A 20,963-nucleotide genomic window follows, 5' to 3' on the forward strand; every position below is an offset into this window, starting at 1 on the left:
GAAATCTCCTGCTATACACTAACAACAAAAAATCAGAAAGAGAAATTAAGGAAACAATACTATCTACCAATGAAACTAAAATAATAAAATACCTAGGAATAAAAATACCTAATGAGAAAAAAGACCTGTGCTCAGAAAACTATAAGATGCTGATGAACAAATAAAAAATGATGCAAATAGATGGAGATATACATCATGTTTTTGAATTGCAGAAATCAATATTGTGAAAATAAATGTACTACCCAAAATAATCTATAGATTCAATACAATCCCTATCAAACTACCAAGGACATTTTTCACAGAATCAGAACAAAATATTTTCTAATTTGTATGGAAACAAATAAATACCAAGTATTGATAATATTCTTTGCAACTAAATATGGAGAAGCACTATACAGTCAGAAAAAAAAAACAAGACCAGGAGCTGACTATGGCCCAGGTCATGAATTTCTTATGGCAAAATTCAGACTTAAATTGAAGAAAGTAGGGAAAACCACTATACCATTCAGGTATGACCTAAAGCAAACCCCTTATGATTATACAGTGGAAGTGACAAGTGATTCAAGGGATTAGATCAGATACACAGACTGCCTAAAGTAATATGGATAGAGGTTCATGACACTGTACAGGAAACAGTGATCAAGAAAATCCTCAAGAAAAAGAAATGCAAAAAGGAAAAATGGTGGTCTGAGAAGGCCTTACAAATAGCTGAGAAAAGACGAGAAGCAAAAAGCAAAGGAAAAAAACAAAAGATATACCCATTTGAAAGCAGAGTTCCAAAGAACAGCAAGGAGAGATAAGAAAGGCTTCCTAAATGATCAGTGCAAAGAAGTAGAGGGAAAAAATAAAAGGGAAAAGATTAGAGATCTCTTCAAGAAAATCAGTGATATGAAGGGAACATTTCACCCAAGGATGGGCACAATAAAGGACAGAAATGGCATGGACCTAACAGAAGGCGAAGATATTAAGAAGAAGTGGTAAGAATACATAGAAGAACTATAAAAAAGATCTTCATGACCCAGATAACCACAATGGTGTGATCACTTACCTAGAGCAAGACATCCTGGAAAAAAGTGGGCATTAGGAAGCATCACTATGAACAAAGCTAGTGGAGGTGATGGAATTCCAGTGGAGTTATTTCAAATACTGAAAGATGATGCTGTGAAAGTGCTGCACTCAATATGCCAGCAAATTTGGAACACTCAGCAGTGGCCACAGGACTGGAAAAGGCCAGTTTTTGTTCCAATCCCAAAGAAAGTCAATGCCAAAGAATGTTGAAACTACCGCAATATTGCACTGATCTCAGTTCAGTTCAGTCACTCAGTCGTGTCCGACTCTTTGCAACCCCATGAATCGCAGCACATCAGGCCTCCCTGTCCATCACCAACTCCCGGATTTCACTCAGACTCACGTCCATCGAGTCAGTGATGCCATTCAGCCATCTCATCCTCTGTCATCCCCTTCTCCTCCTGCCCCCAGTCCCTCCCAGCATCAGAGTCTTTTCCAATGAGTCAACACTTCGCATGAGGTGGCCAAAGTACTGGAATTTCAGGTTTAGCATCATTCCTTCCAAAGAAATCCCAGGGCTGATCTTCTTCAGAATGGATTGGTTGGATCTCCTTGCAGTCCAAGGGACTCTCAAGAGTCTTCTCCAACACCACACTTCAAAGGCATCAATTCTTTGGTGCTCAGCCTTCTTCACAGTCCAACTCTCATATCCATACATGACCACAGGAAAAAACATAGCCTTGACTAGACAGACCTAGTCGGCAAAGTAATGTTTATGCTTTTGAATATGCTATCTAGGTTGGTCACAACTTTTCTTCCAAGGAGTAAGCGTCTTTTAGTTTCATGACTGCAATCAACATCTGCAGTGATTTTGGAGCCCAAAAAATAAAGTCTGACACTGTTTCTCCATTTATTTCCCATGAAGTGATGGGACCGGATGCCATGATCTTCGTTTTCTGAATGTTGAGCTTTAAGCCAAAGTTTCACTCTCCACTTTCACTTTCAACAAGAGGCTTTTTAGTTCCTCTTCATTTTCTGCCGTAAGGGTGGTGTCCTCTGCATATAAGAGGTTATTGATATTTCTCCTGGCAATCTTGATTCCAGCTTGTGTTTCTTCCAGTCCAGCATTTCTCATGATGTACTCTGCATATAAGATAAACAAGCAGGATGACAATATACAGCCTTGATGTACTCCTTTGCCTATTTGGAACCAGTCTGTTATTCCATGTCCAGTTCGAACTGTTGCTTCCTGACCTGCATACAGATTTCTCAAGAGGCAGGTCAGGTGGTCTGATATTCCCATCTCTCTCAGAATTTTCCACAGTTTATTGTGATCCACACAGTCAAAGGCTTTGGCACAGTCAAGAAAGCAGAAATAGATGTTTATCTGGAACTCTCTTGCTTTTTCCATGATCCAGCGGATGTTGGGAATTTCATCTCTGGTTCCTCTGCCTTTGCTAAAGCCAGCTTGAACATTTGGAGGTTCATGGTTCACATATTGCTGAAGCCTGGCTTGGAGAATTTTGAGCATTACTTCACTAGCATGTGAGATGAGTGCAATTGTGCAGTAGTTAGAGCATTCTTTGGCTTTGCCTTTCTTTGGGATTGGGATGAAAACTGACCTTTTCCAGTCCTGTGGCCACTGCTGAGTTTTTCAAATTTGCTGGCATATTGAGTGCAGCACTTTCACAGCATCATCTTTCAGAATTTGAAATATCTCAACTGGAATGCCATCACCTCCACTAGCTTTGTTCATAGTGATGCTTCCTAAGGCCCACTTGACTTCACATTCCAGGATGTCTGGCTCTAGGTGAGTGATCACACAATCGTGATTATCTTGGTCGAGAAGATCTTTTTTGTACAGTTCTTCTGTGTATTCTTGCCACCTCTTCTTAATATCTTCTGCTTCTGTTAGGTCCATACCATTTCTGTCCTTTATTGAGCCCATCTTTGAATGAAACTTTCCCTTGGTATCTCTAATTTTCTTGAAGAGATCTCTAGTCTTTCCCATTCTGTATTTTCCTCTATTTCTTTGCATTGATCGCTGAAGAAGACTTTCTCATCTCTTCTTGCTATTCTTTGGTACTCTGCATTCAGATTCTTTTATCTTTCCTTTTCTCCTTTGCTTTTCGCTTCTCTTCTTTTCACAGCTATTTGTAAGGCCTCCCAAGATAGCCATTTTGCTTTTCTGCATTTCTTTTCCATGGGGATGGTCTTGATCCCTGTCTCCTGTACAATGTCACGAACCTCATTCCATAGTTCATCAGGCACTCTATCAGATCTAGGCCCTTAAATGTATTTCTCGCTTCCACTGTATAATCATAAGGGATTTGATTTAGGTCATACCTGAATGGTCTAGTGGTTTTCCCTACTTTCTTCAATTTATGTCTGAATTTTGTAATAAAGAGTTCATGATCTGAGCCACAGTCAGATTCTGGTCTTGTTTTTGTTGACTGTATAGAGCTTCTCCATCTTTGGCTGCAAAGAATATAATCAATCTGATTTCGGTGTTGACCATCTGGTGATGTCCATGTGTAGAGTCTTATCTTGCATTGTTGGAAGCGGGTGTTTGCTATGACCAGTGCACTTTCTTGGCAAAACTCTATTAGTCTTTGCCCTGCTTCATTCCGCATTCCAAGTCTAAATTTGCCTGTTACTCCAGGTGTTTCTTGACTTCCTACTTTTGCATTCTAGTCCCCTATAACTAAAAGGACATATTTTTTGTGTATTAGTTTTAAAAGGTCTTGTAGGTCTTCACAGAACCATTCAACTTCAGCTTCTTCAGCATTACTGATGGGACATAGACTTGGATTAGTGTGATATTGAATGGTTTGCCTTGGAAACGAACAGAGATCATTCTGTCGTTTTTGAGGTTGCATCCAAGTACTGCATTTCAGACTCTTTTGTTGACCATGATGGCTACTCCATTTCTTCTGAGGGAATTCCTGCCCACAGTAGTAGATATAATGGTCATCTGAGTTACATCCAGCCATTCCAGTCCATGTTAGTTCGCTGATTCCTACAATGTCGACGTTCACTCTTGCCATCTCTTGTTTGACCACTTCCAATTTGCCTTGATTCATGGATCTGACATTCCAGGTTCCTATGCAATATTGCTTTTTATAGCATCAGACCTTGCTTCTATCACCAGTCACATCTACAGCTGGGTATTGTTTTTGCTTTGGCTCTACCCCTTCGTTCTTTCTGGAGTTATTTCTCCATGGATCTCCAGTAGCATGTTGGGCACCTAATGACCTGAGGAGTTCCTCTTTCAGTATCCTATCATTTTGCCTTTTCATACTGTTCACGGTGTTCTCAAGGCAAGAATACTGAAGTGGTTTGCCATTCCCTTCTCCAGTGGGTCACATTCTGTCAGACCTTTCCACCATGACCTGCCCATCTTGGGTTGCCCCATGGGCATGGCTTAGTTTCATTGAGTTAGACAAGTCTGTGGTCCTAGTGTGATTAGATTGACTAGTTTTTTGTGAGTATGGTTTCAGTGTGTCTGCCCTCTCTGATCTCACACACTAGCAAAGTAATGCTCAAAATGCTCCAAACCAACCTTCATCAGTGTGTGAACTATGAACTTCCAGATGTTCAAGCTGGATGTAGAAAAGGCAGAGGAACCAGAGATCAAATTGCCAAAATCAGTTGGATCATCGAAAAAGCAAGAGAGTTGCAGAAAAACATCTACTTCTGCTTTATTGACTATACAAAAGCCTTTGACTGTGTGGATCACAACAAACTGTGGAAAATTCTGAAAGAGATGTAAATACCAGACAACCTGACCTGCCTCCTGAGAAATGTGTATACAGGTTAGGAAGCAACAGTTAGAACTGGACATGGAAGAACAGTTAGAACTGGACATGGAAAAACAAATCAGGAAAGGAATACATCCAAATCAGGAAAGGTTGTATATTAGGAAGCAACAGTTAGAACTGGACATAGAAAAACAAATCAAGAAAGGAATACATCTAAATCAGGAAAGGTTGTATATTACGAAGCAACAGTTAGAACTGGACATGGAAAAACAAATCAGGAAAGGAATACATCCAAATCATCAAGGTTGTATATTTTCACCCTGCTTATTTAACTTATATGAAGAGTATATCATGTGTAATACCAGGCTGGATGAAGCACACACTGGAATCAAGGTTGCTAGGAGAAGTATCAATAACCTCAGATACACAGATGACACCACCCTTATGACAGAAACCAAAGTAGAACTAAAAAGCCTCTTGATAAAAGAGGAGAGTGAAAAAGTTGAAATAGTGACAGACTTTATATTTTGGGGGCTCCAAAATCACTGCAGATTGTGGCTGTGCCCATGAAATAAAAAGACACTTGCTCCTTGGAAGAAAAGATATGACTAACCTAGACAGCATATTAAAAAGCAGGGACATTACTTTGCAGACAAAGGTACATCTAGTCAACGCTATGGTTTTTCCAGTAGTCATGTATGGATTTGAGGGTTGGACGATAAAGAAAGCTGAGTGCTGAAGACTTGATTCTTTTGAACTGTGGTATTGAAGAAGTCCCTTGAGAGTCCCTGGGACTTCAAGGAGACCAAACCAGTCCATCCAAGAGGAAATCTGTCCTGAATATTCATTGGAAGGCCTGATGCTGAAGCTGAAACTCCAATGCTTTGGCCACCTGATGCAAAGAACTGATTCACTGGAAAAGACCCTGATGCTGGGAAAGATTGAAGGTAGGCTGAGAAGGGGTCAACAAAGATCATTGGATGGCATCTCCGACTTGATGGACATGAATTCGAGCAAGCTTTGGGAGTTGGGGATGGACAGGGAAGACTGGCGTGCTGCATTCCATGGGGTCAGAAATAGTTGGACATGAATGAGTGAGGGAACTGACTGATGGAAATAAAAAGCCTCCAAATAGCCATAGCAATCTTGAGAAAGAAAACTGAAGTTGGAAGAATCAGGCTTCCTGACTTGAAACTACACTACGAAGCTACAGGTTAAGACAGTATGATAATGGCACAAAACTGGAAATATACATGAAAGGAATAGGATAGAAAGAACAGAAATAAATGCATGCACCTAGAGTACATCATGAGAAATGATGGGCTGGAGGAAGCACAAGCTGGAGTCAAGATTGCAGGAAGAAGTATCAACAACCTCAGATATGCAGATGATACCACCCTTATGACAGAAAGTGAAGAGGAACTAAAATGCCTTTGATGAAAGTGAAAGAGGAGAGTGAAAAAGTTGGCTTAAAGCTCAACATTCAGAAAAGTAAGATCATGGCATTTGGTCCCATCACTTCATGAGAAATAGATGGGGAAACAGTGGAAAGAGTGTCGGACTTTATTTTGGGGGGCTCCAAAATCACTGCAGATGGTGATTCCAGCCATGAAATTAAAAGACGCTTACTCCTTGGAAGGAACGTTATGACCAACCTAGATAGCATATTGAAAAGCAGAGACATTACTTTGCCAACAAAGGTCCGTCTAGTCAAGGCTATGGCTTTTCCAGTGGTCATGTATGGATGCGAGAGTTGGACTGTGAAGAAAGCTGAGCGCTGAAGAATTGATGCTTTTGAACTGTGGTTTTGGAGAAGACTCTTGAGAGTCCCTTGGACTGCAAGGAGATCCAAACAGTCCATTCTGAAGGAGATCAGCCCTGGGTATTCTTTGGAGGGAATGATGCTGAAGCTGAAACTCCAGTACTTTGGCCACATCAGGCAAAGAGTTGACTCACTGGAAAAGCCTCTGATGCTGGGAGGGATTGGGGGCAGGAGGAGAAGGGGACGACAGAGGACGAGATGGCTGGATGGCATCACTGACTTGATGGACGTGAGTTTGGGTGAACTCCGGGAGTTGGTGATGGACAGGGAGGTCTGGTGTGCTGTGATTCATGGTGTCACAAAGAGTCAGACATGACTGAGTGACTGAACTGAACCCATGGTCACCTAATCTGTTACAAAGAAGGCAAAGGAGAAAAGGCAGTCTCTCCAATACATGGTGTGAAGATAGGATTCTCTGTTTTACATTTTATTTAAACTTTTTATTTTTTACAGCAGCATAGCTGATTATCACCCTTGTGACAGTTTCAGGTGGACTGCAAAGGGACTCAGCCATACATATACATGTATCCATTCTCCCCCAAACTCCCCTCCCAATTTTCAAATCTAAAATTACAATCTAACAAAAAACAACATCAGCAAAAATCCTGGTGTGATGGTAACTGGACAGTTACCCATAAACAAATGAAATTAGAACACTGCCTAACACCATACAAAAAAAAAATAGACTCGAGGTTCCCTAATGGCTCAGTGGTAAAGAATTTGCCTGCCAATGCAGAGGACATAGGTTGGAACTCTGCTCTGGGAAGATCCCACATGCTTTAGAGCTACAGAATCCCTGCACCACAACTACTGAGCCTGTGCTCTAGAGCTGGGGAGCCACAATCGCTGAAGCCCATGTACCTAGAGCCCATGCTCCACAAAAAGAGAAATCACTGCAATGAGAAGCCCAAGCACCGCGACTAGAGAGTGGTCACCACTCCCCATAACTAGTGAAAATCCCATGCAGCAATGAAGACCTAGCACAGCCAAAAATAAATAAAATTATTTAAACAGAAAAAATACAAAGCTCAAATGTATTAAAGACCAAAATGTAAGGCTGGATACTATAAAACTGTTAGAGGAAAATGTAGGAAACCACACTTTGACATAAACTGCAGCAAAATTTTTTTGCCCCAGGTCATAATGAAAAAAAAAAGGGACTTAATTAAACCACCCATAAAGAAATGAAACTAGAACACTTTCTAACACCATACACAAAAATAAACTCAAAATGGATTAACGATCTAAACGTAAGACCAGAAACCATGAAACTCCTAGAGAAGAACATAGGCAAAACACTCTCCGACATAAATCACAGCAGGATTCTCTATGATCCACCTCCCAGAATTCTGGAAATAAAAGTAAAAGTAAACAAATGGGACCTAATTAAAACTAAAAGCTTCTGCACAACAAAGGAAACTATAAGCAAGGTGAAAAGAAAGCCTTTAAAATGGGAGAAAATAATAGCAAATGAAGCAACTGACAAACAACTAATCTCAAAAATATACAAACAACTCCTGCAGCTCAATTCCAGAAAAATAAACGACCCAGTCAAAAAAATGGGGCAAGGAACTAAATAGACATTTCTCCAAAGAAGACATACAGATGGCTAACAAACACATGAAAAGATGCTCAATATCACTCGTTATCAGAGAAATGCAAATCAAAACCACAATGAGGTACCATTTCACGCCAGTCAGAATGGCTGCTATCCTAAAGTCAACAAGCAATAAATGCTGGAAAGGGTGTGGAGAAAAGGGAACCCTCTTACACTGTTGGTGGGAATGCAAACTAGGACAGCCACTATGGAGAACAGTGTGGAGATTCCTTAAAAAACTGGAAACAGAACTTCCATAAGACTCAGCAATCCCACTGCTGGGCATACACAGCAAGGAAACCAGAATTGAAAGAAACACGTGTACCCCAATGTTCATCGCAGCACTGTTTATAATAGCTAGGACATGGAAGTAACCTAGGTGTCCATCAGCAGATGAATAGATAAGACAGCTGTGTTACATATACACAATGAATTATTACTCAGCCATTAAGAAGAATACATTTGAATCAGTTCTAATGAGGTGGATGAAACTGGAGCCGATTATAAAGAGTGAAGTAAGCCAGAAAGAAAAACACCAATACAGTATACTAATGCATATATATGGAATTTAGAAAAATGGTAACAATAACCCTGTATGCGAGATAGCAAAAGAGACACAAATGTATAGAACAGTCTTTTGGATTCTGTGGAAGAGGGAGAGGATGGCATGATTTGGGAGAATGGCATTGAAACATGTATAATATCATCTGTGAAATGAATTGCCAGTCCAGGTTCGATGCAGGATACAGGATGCTTGGGACTGGTGCACTGGGATGACCCAGTGGGATGATAAGGGGAGGGAGGTCAGAGAGGGATTCAGGATGGGGAACACGTGTACACACCCATGGTGGATTCATGTTGATGTATGGCAAAACCAATACAATATTGTAAAGTAATTAGCCTCCAATTAAAACAAATAAATTTAAATTAAAAAAAATAAGTAAACTTAAAAGTTTCTGCACAGCAAAGGAAATCATGAACAAGATGAAAAAACAACCCTCAGAATGGGAGTAAATATTTGCAAGTGAAACAACTGACAAGGAATTAATCTCCAAAATATACAAGTACTTCATGTGTATCAATATAAAAAATCCAATCAAAGAATGAGTGGAATATCTAAGTAGACATTTCTTAAAAGAAGACATACAGATGGCCAATGAGGCACATGAAAAGATGATCAAAATCACTAATTATTAGAGAACTGCAAATTAAAATACAGTGAACTACCACCTCAAACCAGTGAGAATGGCCATCATGGCTTTTATCAAAAAAATCTACAAACAATAAATGCTGGAGGGATATGTAGAAAAGGGAACCCTCCTACACAGTTGGTGGGAATATAAACTCATAGAACCACTATGGATAACAGAATGCAGGTACCTTGAAAAACTAAAAATAGAACTGCCGTATGACTCAGAAATCTTACTGCTGCTGCTGCTAAGTCACATCACTCGTGTCCGACTCTGTGCAATCCCATAGATGGAAGCCCACCTGGCTCCCCACTGCCTAGGATTCTCCAGGCAAGAACACTGGAGTGGGTTGCCATTTCCTTCTCCAACACATGGAAGTGAAAAGTGAAAGTGAAGTCACTCAGTCATGTCCAACTCTTCGCAACCCCATGAACTGTAGCCTACCAGGCTCTTCCATCCATGGGATTTTCCAGGCAAGAGTACTGGCGTGGGTTGTCATTGCCTTCTCCAGAAATCTTACTACTGGGTATATATGCGGAAAAAAACCGTAATTAAAAAATATACATGTAACCCAATGTTCACCACAGCACTATTTACAATAACCAGGACACAGAAGCAATCTAAATGTCCATCAACAGAGGAATGGATAGAGAATATATGGTACATAAAGCCCAATGGAATATTACTCAGTCATAAAATAGAATGAAATTGTGTCATTTGCAGAGATGTGGATAGATCTAGAGACTTTCATACACAGTATAATTAAGTCAGAAAGAGAAAGACAAATATTCTTTAATATCTCTTATATGTGGAACCTAGAAAAATGGTATGCTACTGCTAAGTCACTTCAGTCATGTCCGACTCTGGGCGACCCCATAGACGGCAGCCCACCAGGCTCCCTCATCCCTGGGCTTCTCCAGGCAAGAACACTGGAGTGGGTTGCCATTTCCTTCTCCAATGGAAAAATGGTATAGGTGAACTTATCTGCAAAACAGAAATAAAGACACAGACACAGAGAACAAATATGTGGATACCAAGAGGGTATGGGGAAAGGTATAATGAACTGGGAGATTGATATTGACAGGTATACACTATTATGTATAAACAGATAACTAATGAGGACCTTCTGTAAAGCACAGGGGACTCTACTCAATGCTCTGTGGTGACCTATATGGGAAGGAAATCCAAAAAAGAAGGGATGCATAGCTGATTCACTTTGCTGTACAACAGAAATACAACATTGCAAAATAACTATACTCAAGTAAAAATCAATTTTAAAAGACACAAAAAATAATAATATCTGTTTTGCAAAAGACAATGTCACTATCTCAAAAGACATCTGCACCATCATGTTTATTGCAGTATTATTCACAATACCCAAGACATGGAAATAACCTGTGTCCATCAACAGAAGAATGAATTAAGAAGAAATGAGTCAGACAGAGTAAGACAAATACTGTAGATCTTACTCATATGTAGAACTTTTTAAAAAAAAAAAAAAACAGGTTGCTCTTGCCTTCTAAGACAGACTGCATTCTGCCTATGGAACGTTATTCTCTCTCAATAAACCTACATTCACTTTATAGAAAAGTAATTTTCATTTATTCAAATACATAAACATTCTACTTTTTTGTTATTTAAGAACAATAAGCAAACTTTATATATAAAAATAATGGAAATTAATTTCTAGCTTTTTCTAGTTAAGGAAAAAGGAAGAGTAGAGAAGCATTAGAAAAAAATGACAAGGAAATGCAAGAATACTGAAAGAGGAATGCACACAGATAAGACAAATGCAATGCAATTCCTATGTTCATTACAAGGCTTTTCAGGTTATTAATGCTAACAGCTTATGTTATGTTGCAGTTTTATAACTACTAAAATAAATCAAAATATTGGGCTACTGAAACTTGTTCTACAAGCCAGATGAAATGATAATTTGGTCAGTGAATACTGGTTCTCTGCCTCTGCCTTAGAAATCAAGAGATATGTTTTCTTTGAGGATAATTTTCACTATCAATGTTAGAAATAAATAATCAAAAATGCTTACCTATGATGATTAATAGTACATAAAATACATAAAGCTGTGTTGTAAACAACAATAAGAAAAAGTGAAAAGCTCACTAGTCTGGGAGTTGCAACTTAAAAAATTCAATAAATGACTTAGCAGAATTTCACTATGTTTTTGTTTTCATGCCCTCTCAAAATTTAGTGAAATAACTATACAAAGATTTTTACTTCTTAGCAAATTTAAATTGTTCTAATACATGACAAAGGATCATTTGAAATTAAATAACATCTTCTTTACAATTCATTTTTTCTATAAGAATCTGCCCTTTCATTCATCCCCTTTCTCCTTTTTCTTCTTCCCACCCATATTCTTCAACCTAGAATAGAAGAGAATATTAACCATACTTAACAGGTAAGACAAATGAGAAACAAAAATTTACTATATATCCACTCATCTGCTGGTTGAAGGTAACTGCATGATATGCTATACTTGTAAATAAAAATCTCACACTAAATATGAAACAAATGGATTAAGTTTATCAGCAAAGTCCACATATTACCATTTACTCTTGAGTTTTTGCTCTTCTTAAAGGTATTCAGTACCACACTTTCTACTCTACTTACATTCCAGTCAATATTTGTAAAAAAAAGATGTCTTTTGATTTCATCAACTCCTTCTGAACCTACAAAAATGGAAAGAATTCTTTTACCAGTTTGATTTTTAAAAATCTGGTTACTTGGTCTCCAGACTGTTATCTGTAAAACAGGAATACACATATTTTATAGATTTCTTGCAGTAAAAAGTTTATGATTTCTTATCTGATGTTTTATTAATTGGTCCTTTGAATTTAGTATGATAAAAAATATCTGGTGTTCATGTTGAAGCACATAGGGTATCATGAAATACTGAAATGCCTTCTGAATCAAATAAAAATCATGTTTAACATAATGTTAAACTTTAGTTAAAAATAGAAAAATAATTTAAGTAGTTTTATTTTCTTCATAATTTAACTTATGACCTCCTATTTATATATCAAATTAAAAATGCAATGAATAAAGTGACTTTGAAATTTCAACACATGGACATAAACAGGATAATAGAATCATATTTGGATCCAGAGAAAGACTATAAGAAAGTACCCAAATAATGAGCAGTTATGGAAACATAATATTTATCTTCATGAATAATAGAAGGAACAAAATAACTATCTTCAAATATATAAAGGGATTTTTCTATACAAGGGAGAATTCTGTGAATTATGTCAAAAGAGACACTCATATGATAGACATAATGATATGATACATATTAAATATAAGTCTTGCATAACTAGACTACTTCATTTTTTAATTACAGATAGATTACTGGAATCTTTACATATATAAAATGTAACAGTCTAGGTATAGATACATAGCAGAGGTAAATGAAGTTAAGCCAGAAAACATAAAGTTATAATTATCTTCCCAATATAATTATACCTCCCAATATTTTGTTACAAAAACTAAGAGAATAAACAATACCCAATCTATTTGCTGGATTCCTTTTGAATAGCATCCTTAGAAGACTTTGTGCTTCAGCACTAAGAAACTGAGGCATTCCAAGTTTTGCTCTGGAAAAGAAGATTTCAGAAAATTTCATTTAAATCTAGTCATACTTCTAAACAGAAAAATTCCCCCAAAAAATTAGTGAATGCTTTCACAATGGCAAATAATATCCCCTATAAGGTGAAAGGGAATGAGACAGTGTGAAAATGTTCTTTTGTGTCAAATGAAAACTATAACAAGCTTGTCAAAACTGAAAGCAAGACATTTTTCCCCAAAGGAAAAAAAAGTTTCCACTTACTTTAATATCATATTCATGGTCTCATTTCTGTCTTTACCTTGAAATGGCAGAGTACCAGTAAGCATTTCAAACTAAAACACATAAACACAAAATAAAACAAGTTTAGCACAACTTGGAATGTACAATGAAATTCTTTAAGAAAAAAACTGAGATTTGTAAAATGTGATCATCAAATCATGCAGGATCTATATGATAGCAATCAAAAAGGACCAGAAAAGTAGGTCACTTGAGGAAATACACCTCTGGTACCCCACAATACATAGCCTAAATGAGAGATGACACATAGCAAATGAAACCAACCATTATTTCAATCCTAATTTGGCTAAATTTCCCAAACCAAAGCAATGTGGAAATAGACACAAGGTGTGCATGCTCAGTCGTGTTCAACTCTTTGTAAGCCCAGGGACTGGAACCCACCAGGCTTCTCTGTCCATAGGATTCCCTAGGCAAGAATACTGGAGTGGGTTGCCATTTCCCCTCCAGGGGATCTTCCTGACCCAGGGATCAAACCCTTGTCTCCTGCAGCTCCTGCATTAGCAGGTGGATTCTTTACCACTGAGCCATCTGGGAAGCCCTAAACATGAGGCATTATCTTTCAAAATAAAGATAAGCTTTTAAAGAAAACATTTAACAATGAAAGAAACGTAAAAATATTCACTGAGCCATTTCAATTTGTACATGGCATAATGAAAATATTTTCCCTAAAGAGAGTTAACTGCAATGCAGATAACTAGAACATTAAAGAATGGTATTTAAAAAAGTAATTCTATTGGAAAAAGAAAGATCTGAAAATGAAGCTCATTAAAGAGAAAAGTTTTTATATCCCTAATATTTAAATTTCAAGCTCAGATTCAATAATGGGTTTGGCCTCAGTCCTCTGTTGATACTGAACTTAAAACTGCTACTGCTAAGTCACTTCAGTCATGTCCGACTCTGTGCGACCCCATAGATGGCAGCCTACCAGGCTCCCCTGTCCCTGGGATTCTCCAAGCAAGAACACTGGAGTGGGCTGCCATTTCCTTCTCCGATGTAGGAAAGTGAAAATTGAAAGTGAAGTCACTCAGTCATGTCCGACTCTTGGCGACCCCATGGGCTGCAGCCTACCAGGCTCCTCCATCCATGGGATTTTCCAGGCAAGAGTACTGCAGTGGGGTGCCACTGCCTTCTCCGAACTTAAAACCTTAGTTATCTTATCTATTCAACTCTCCTCTTGACGACTGATGACTCAAAATTGGTTCTAGTTTCAATCTCCTTCAATCCCCAGCTTTCCCTTCCAAATCTACAGTAGTGTTTCTCAACTGAAGACTGAAGTGATAGGGGTAGAAGTCATAGAAAGGGAATGCAGAAGCAAAATATGGTGTATGGGAATCATCTCTCTCAAGTTCCAGTCCCCTGTCTCCAAACCTAAAGTAATGGTTCTGTCCCAGGAACTGGAGGATTAAGAGGTGGAAATGGAAAGAACAAAAAGAGAAAGAGAAGGACACTATATTGGAATCACACCTTCCCCTCAAAAAAACTATATACTGGCTGGCAGAATATTTGCTTGTTGTTTTTGTTTCTTTCTGCTTGTTTTTTTTTTTTTTTTTTTTTTTAAGGTCTTCAGATGATTCTGATGCTCTCTCCACTGCCCTCTCCTAATTCATTACTATCAAGGCGTTAAATACGAACCCACAGTAACCTATGCAACATGTTAAAAATAAATTATTTCCTCACTTTCAAAATCAGCTATACTTCCCAACTGTCTTTTCTACTGAACTATCTTTCTTTCAATCCCCTAAAGTTTTAAAGGTATCTTTGTCTTTAACCCTTTCCCTTTGCTTTATCTGTGACATTTAATCTGCTACTAAGGTCAGTCATTTCTTCCTTTGAAATGTCTTGAAGATTTCCTTTTTTATTTCGTAATCTTGCAACTGTCTTGCAAGGAGAACTTCTTGGTCTTCCTACTTTTAGTTTCCTCCATTTGCAATCCATATACATAATGCCACCAAGGCTAGTATTAAAATACAATTTTTCTCTAACTACCATCCTGTTTAAGACTTTACAAAAGTTTACCACTCAGAAAATAGCATACAAATGCTTATAGGCTTATAGCTTCATTTCCTCCACCTTCACCCTCATTCTCTACTACTACTCTAGTTAAACTCCTTCTCCAGATCTTTCCTAATATTATCGCAATATCATCCTTGAGACACAGTTATCTGAATTTTATCCATGCTTCAGGGCTTAATTTGAGTTCTGTCTCCTCTGCTTTCCCTATATCAACTTGAATGAATTCTTGTTTGAACTCCTAAGGTACCTCCAGACAATTTACTTACCTATTACGTTTGTTTCCCCAACCAGATGGCATGTCTTCTTAGGCCAAGGAAAATGTCAAATACTGTACTTCCAGACTGTTCCCAATCCATTGCCCTTACCAAATGTCAGGCTTATAATATCCACTTAATATACTGATAAATCATATAGTAATTCACTATATGATAAATCATGTAGTGATAATTAGGTAAAATGGATTATCAAGTTTCTAAAGCAAACTGTATTGCATTCAATAGCTATTCATTTATTGCCCTATTTAACACTACAAACTCTATGATTAATCTTTTACCAAATTAATCAGTCTATATGCTCAATATGCTAGATATTGTGGAAAAGTAGAACAAGTAGAAGACAGGACTGCTTTCCTTAAGAGGTTTATAATCTTCCTACAGACATGCTTGAAATAATGTGACAATAAGATAGTAAACAGTAAGGTGCTATATTCAGTGATACCTAATTAAAATATTATGTACTATTAAACACAGTATTCTGAAATCTAAAATCTAACAGCTTTTTTTCTAATTTTTAAATTTGAATAACTTATAAAAGAATGCTGCCATTTACCTTTTAATCAAGCAACTTTAAAACAAATCAGAACACCAAAACCCTAATTCTTATTGTATGACAGCTACTCAATCACAAATTCTTTAAAAACAATTATGAACTTTTAAAACCCTATTCTCAATAAACACATTCCAACACTCAGATTAAAATTCTAAACAATATTTAATTTATATTGACATAATTTTAAAAACATGTCACTTACCATAAGTACACCATATGACCACCAATCAGCACTCTGGGAATGACCTCTCCTATTTACTACTTCAGGAGCCATATACTCCACTGTACCACAAAATGAGTAGGCTTTCTTCTCTTGATCTACTGATTCCTTGCTGAGTCCAAAATCTATAACAATATTGCACAAAAATATATCTAAAGATTTTCAGAAACTAGAAATACCAAAAGAAACGAAACTATGAATTAAATGTATTCATGGATGGCCTACGATTATCAGTAAGAAAGCTCTTGTGAGATCAGCTGACGGAAAGAATGGAGAAAAGCTTGTATTTTACAATACTCTATCAGAGCATTTAAAATTGTGCAATTAAACCTCATTCTAAAAATACATGTTTTCATGTTTATATTAGAATATGATTCAACAACTTTGAAAAGACAACAATTAAGTCAACACTGTTATAGTAATTTGATTTTTAAAATAGGCTAAGTCAAAAATAGATGCTAACTTGCAGATATTAGTAAAGCAAATTTTGCTTTGACATTGGAGAACTTCCATTTTTGCTTTTGGTCTTCAAAGAGCTAAAGTGAGTGAAGTCACTCAGTTGTGTCCAACTCTTTGTGACCCCGTGGACTGTAGCCTACCAAGCTCCTCTGTCCATGGGATTCTCCAGGCAAGAATACTGGAGTGGGTTGCCATTTCTTTCTCCAGGGGATCTTCCTGACCCAGGGATCGAACCCGGGCTTCCCGCATTGGAGGCGGATGCTTTAACCTCTGAGCCACCAGGGAAGCCCTCAAAGAGCTAAAGGTACATAAAAATCAATCTTATTTCCATATACTTACAATAAAACTAATAATAATAAAAGAAAATTTAAAAAAAATACACTAAAAAATGGAAAGGTGAAATTTTAAAAGTCCTATTTGTAATACCACCAAAAATTCACATTAAATCCCATAAAAGCATACAAAGTATGTATATGCAAGATCAGCATGATAAAAACTATAAACATCAATGAAAGGAATCAGAGTAGATCTGAGTAAATGGAGAGAGATATTGGTCTCACATTAAATCCAATAGATAAAAACATACAAAGTATGTATATACAAGATCGGCATGATAAAAACTATAAACACCAATGAAAGGAATCGGAGTAGATTTAAGTAAATGGAGAGAGATATTGGTCACAGTTTGGAAGATTCAATGTTGTTAAAGATGTCAATTCTCCCAAAACTGATCTACAGAGTCAATGAAACATTAATAAAAATCTCAGCAAGATGTTTTTTGTAAAAATCAACAAGCTGAATTTAAAATTTATATAAAAAGACAAAGGAAACAGAAAAGCCAAAAAATGTGGGGAAAAAAAAAAAAAAAGGAAATTCAAGGAATCGTACTACCTGACTTCAATACTTACTATAAAACTATAGTAATCAAGACAGTGTTGTACTGGAGAACTGACATACATACTTAGTTCTGCTATAATGCTTGTCTTAAAAATGCAAATTTGTTCCAATATAATTTATATCTTACTGTTACCTTTCAGAGATTTGCACCACTCCACAAAGGTCCTTTGCTGTACTATTTTCTGACAAAACTAATATTTAACACTAGAATTTGCTTGGTGGCTAACATGAGTTTAATTTTTCAGGTTGGTTTATGTGCAATTTTATCCACAAGAAACACTGGGTAAAACACTAGAAAACTGTACCTAGTTAAACCAAGCCAAGCAGAAATACATACACGAACATCAGCATATTACATGTGTTATGAGCTACTCCTGTTCACCTATAGTATTAGAACGCCCAATTCCAGATAATCTACCTTCCACCTTTTCACAATAATGTACAATCTGCAATCTTTCCCATTTTACAAGCAAGTTTCAAGATTTTTTTCAAGGTAGTATATCATATTTATTGCTGTTCAGTTGCTCAGAAATGTCGTGTTGAGGATGCCATAGACTACAGCACTCCAGGCTTCCCTGTCCTTCACCATTTTCTGGAGCTTGCTCAAACTCATGTCCATCGAGTTGATGATGCTGACCAACCATCTTATCCTCTGTCATCCTGTTCTCCTGCCTTCAATCTTTCCACATAAGGGTCTTTTCTAATGAGTCAGCTCTTCGCATCAAGTGGCCAAGTATTGGAGCTTCAGATTCAGCATCAGTCTTTGCAATGAATATTCAGGGTTGATTTCTATTAGGATTGATTGGTTTGATTTCCCTGCAGTCCAAGGGCCTTTCAGGAGTCTTCTCCAACACCACAGTTCAAAAGCATCACTTTTTTGGCCCTCAACCCTCCTTAAGGTCCAGCTCTCCCATCCATACATGACTTCTGGAAAAACCAGAGCTTTGACCATACAGACCTTGGTCAGCAAAGAAATGTCTCTGCTTTTAAATACAGTGTCTAGATTTGTCATAGCTTTTCTTCCAAGGAGCAAGCGTCTTTTAATTTCATGGCTGCAGTCACCATCTGCAGTGATTTTGGAGCCTGAGAAAATAAAGTCTGTCACTGTTTCCATTGTTTCCCCACCTATCTTCTATGAACTGATAGGACCAGACGCCATGTTCTTCATTTCTTGAATGTTGAGTTTTAAGCCAGGATTTTCACTCTCCTCTTTCACCTCAATCAAGAGGCTCTTTAGTTCTTCTTCGCTCTCTGCCATAAAGAGTGGTGTCATCTGCATATCTGAGGTTATTGATATTTCTCCCTGTAGTCTTGAATCCAGCTTGTGATTTATCCAGATAGACATTATGCATGATATACTCTGCATATAAGATAAATAAGCAGGGTGACAATATACAGCCTTGACGTACTCCTTTCCCAATTTGGAACCAGTCCATTGTTTCATGTCTGGTTCTAACTGCTACTTCTTGACCTGAATACAGATTTCTCAGGAGGCAAGTCAGGTGGCCTGGTATTCCTATCTCTTTCAGAATTTTCCACAGTTTGTGTGATCCACACAAAGGCTTTAGCATAGTCAATGAAACAGAAGTAGATGTTTTCCTGGAATTCTCTTGCTTTTTCTATGATCCAACGGATGTTGGCCATTTGATATTGGGTTCCTCTGCCTTTTCTAAATCCAGCTTGAACACCTGGAAGCTTTTAGTTCACATACTGTTGAAGCCAAAATCACTATAGATGGTGACTGCGACCATGAAATTAAAAGATACTTGCTTCTTGGAAGAAAAGCTATGACAATTCTAGATACCATATTAAAAAGCAGAGATATTACTTTGCTGACAAAGGTTCATCTAGTCAAAGCTATGGTTTTTTCAGGAGTCATGTATGCATGTGAGAGCTGGACCATAAAAAAGCTGAGCACCAAAAAATTGATGCTTTTCAATGGAGGTGATGGAGAAGACTCTTGAGAGTCCCTTGAACTGCACAGAGATTCAACCAGTCAATCCTAAAGAAAGCAACCCTGAATATTTATTGGAAGGACTGCCACTGAAGCTGAAACTCCAATAATATGGACACCTGATGCGAAGAACTGACTCACTGGAAGAGACCCTGATGCTGGGAAAGTTTGAAGGCAGGAAGAGAAGGGGATGACAGAGGAAGAGATGGTTGCAAGGCATCACCGACTTGATGGACATGAATTTGAGCAAGCTCTGGGAGTTGGTAATGGACAGGGAAGCCTGGTAAACTGCAGTCCATGAAGTTGCAAAGAGCCAGACACAACTGAGCGACTGAACTGATAACAGAACTGGGTATATACTGCCAGCTGATTTCTAACAAAGGTGTAAAAGCAACTTCATGGGGGAAAAATGGTCAGTCTTTTTAATAAATAGTGCCAGAATAACAGGGTATCAATATATAAAAGTCTGCTTAAAGGCAGAAACTGGAGAGGAACTAAAGAGCCCCTTGAGAGTGTGAAAGGGAAGAGTGAGAAAGCTGACTTGAAATCCAACATTTGAAAAACTCAGATCATGGAACATAATCCTATCACTTTATGACAAAGAAAGGGGGGAAAAGTGGAAACCATGACAGATTCTATTTGTTCGGGCTACAAAATTGCTGTGGATGGTAATTGCAGCCATGAAATTAAAAGATGCTTGCTCCTTGGAACGAAAGCTTTGACAAACCTAGACAACGTATTAAAAAGCAGAGACATCACTTTGCTGTCAGCAGTCTGTATATTCAAAGCTATGGTTTTTCCAGTGTCATGTACGGATGTGAAGAAAGCTGAGCACCGAAGAATTGATGGTTTTGAACTGTGGTGTTGGAGAAGACTCTTGAAAGGCCCCTGGACTGCAAAGAGACCAAACCAGTCAATCCTAAAGGAAATAAATCCTGAATATTCATTGGAAGGATTGGGTGTTGAAGCTCCAATACTTTGGCCATCTGTTGTGAAAAGCTGACTCATTGGAAAAGACTCTGATGAAAGATTGAAGACCAAAGGAGAAGCGGGAGGCAGAGAACAAGATGATTAGATAACATCACAAACTCAATGTACACAAATTTGAGCGACCTCTGGGACACAGTGGAGGACAGAGGAGCCTGGTGAGTTGTAGTCCATGAGGTTGCAAAGAGTCAGACACAACTCAGTGACTGAAAACAACAACACAAAAATCCATCCTCTACCATAAATAAACATTAACTCAAAGTGAATCATAGAACTAAGTGTAAAACTTAAAACTGTAAAATTTTTTAAAAGAAATATAGAAGAAACTCTTTGTTATCTTTAGT

General features: G+C 37.7%; 1 protein-coding gene across 15 annotated transcripts in view; it reads right to left on the reverse strand.

Moving 5' to 3' along the window:
- RPS6KA6 (ribosomal protein S6 kinase A6) overlaps window positions 1-20,963 on the reverse strand; it is a 259,279-nt gene that overhangs the window by 51,246 nt on the left and 187,070 nt on the right. For all 15 annotated transcript variants that reach the window (XM_070290374.1, XM_070290366.1, XM_070290369.1 and 12 more), the window contains 4 exons: window positions 16,305-16,447; window positions 13,226-13,296; window positions 12,904-12,992; window positions 12,010-12,068 (listed from right to left, as the gene is read on the reverse strand). In XM_070290374.1, the coding sequence (XP_070146475.1) occupies window positions 12,010-12,068; window positions 12,904-12,992; window positions 13,226-13,296; window positions 16,305-16,447 (362 nt within the window). The remainder of the gene's footprint in view (window positions 1-12,009; window positions 12,069-12,903; window positions 12,993-13,225; window positions 13,297-16,304; window positions 16,448-20,963) is intronic.

Source organism: Ovis canadensis, chromosome X, assembly GCF_042477335.2.
Source record: "Ovis canadensis isolate MfBH-ARS-UI-01 breed Bighorn chromosome X, ARS-UI_OviCan_v2, whole genome shotgun sequence".
In the NCBI taxonomy this organism is placed as follows: domain Eukaryota; kingdom Metazoa; phylum Chordata; class Mammalia; order Artiodactyla; family Bovidae; genus Ovis; species Ovis canadensis.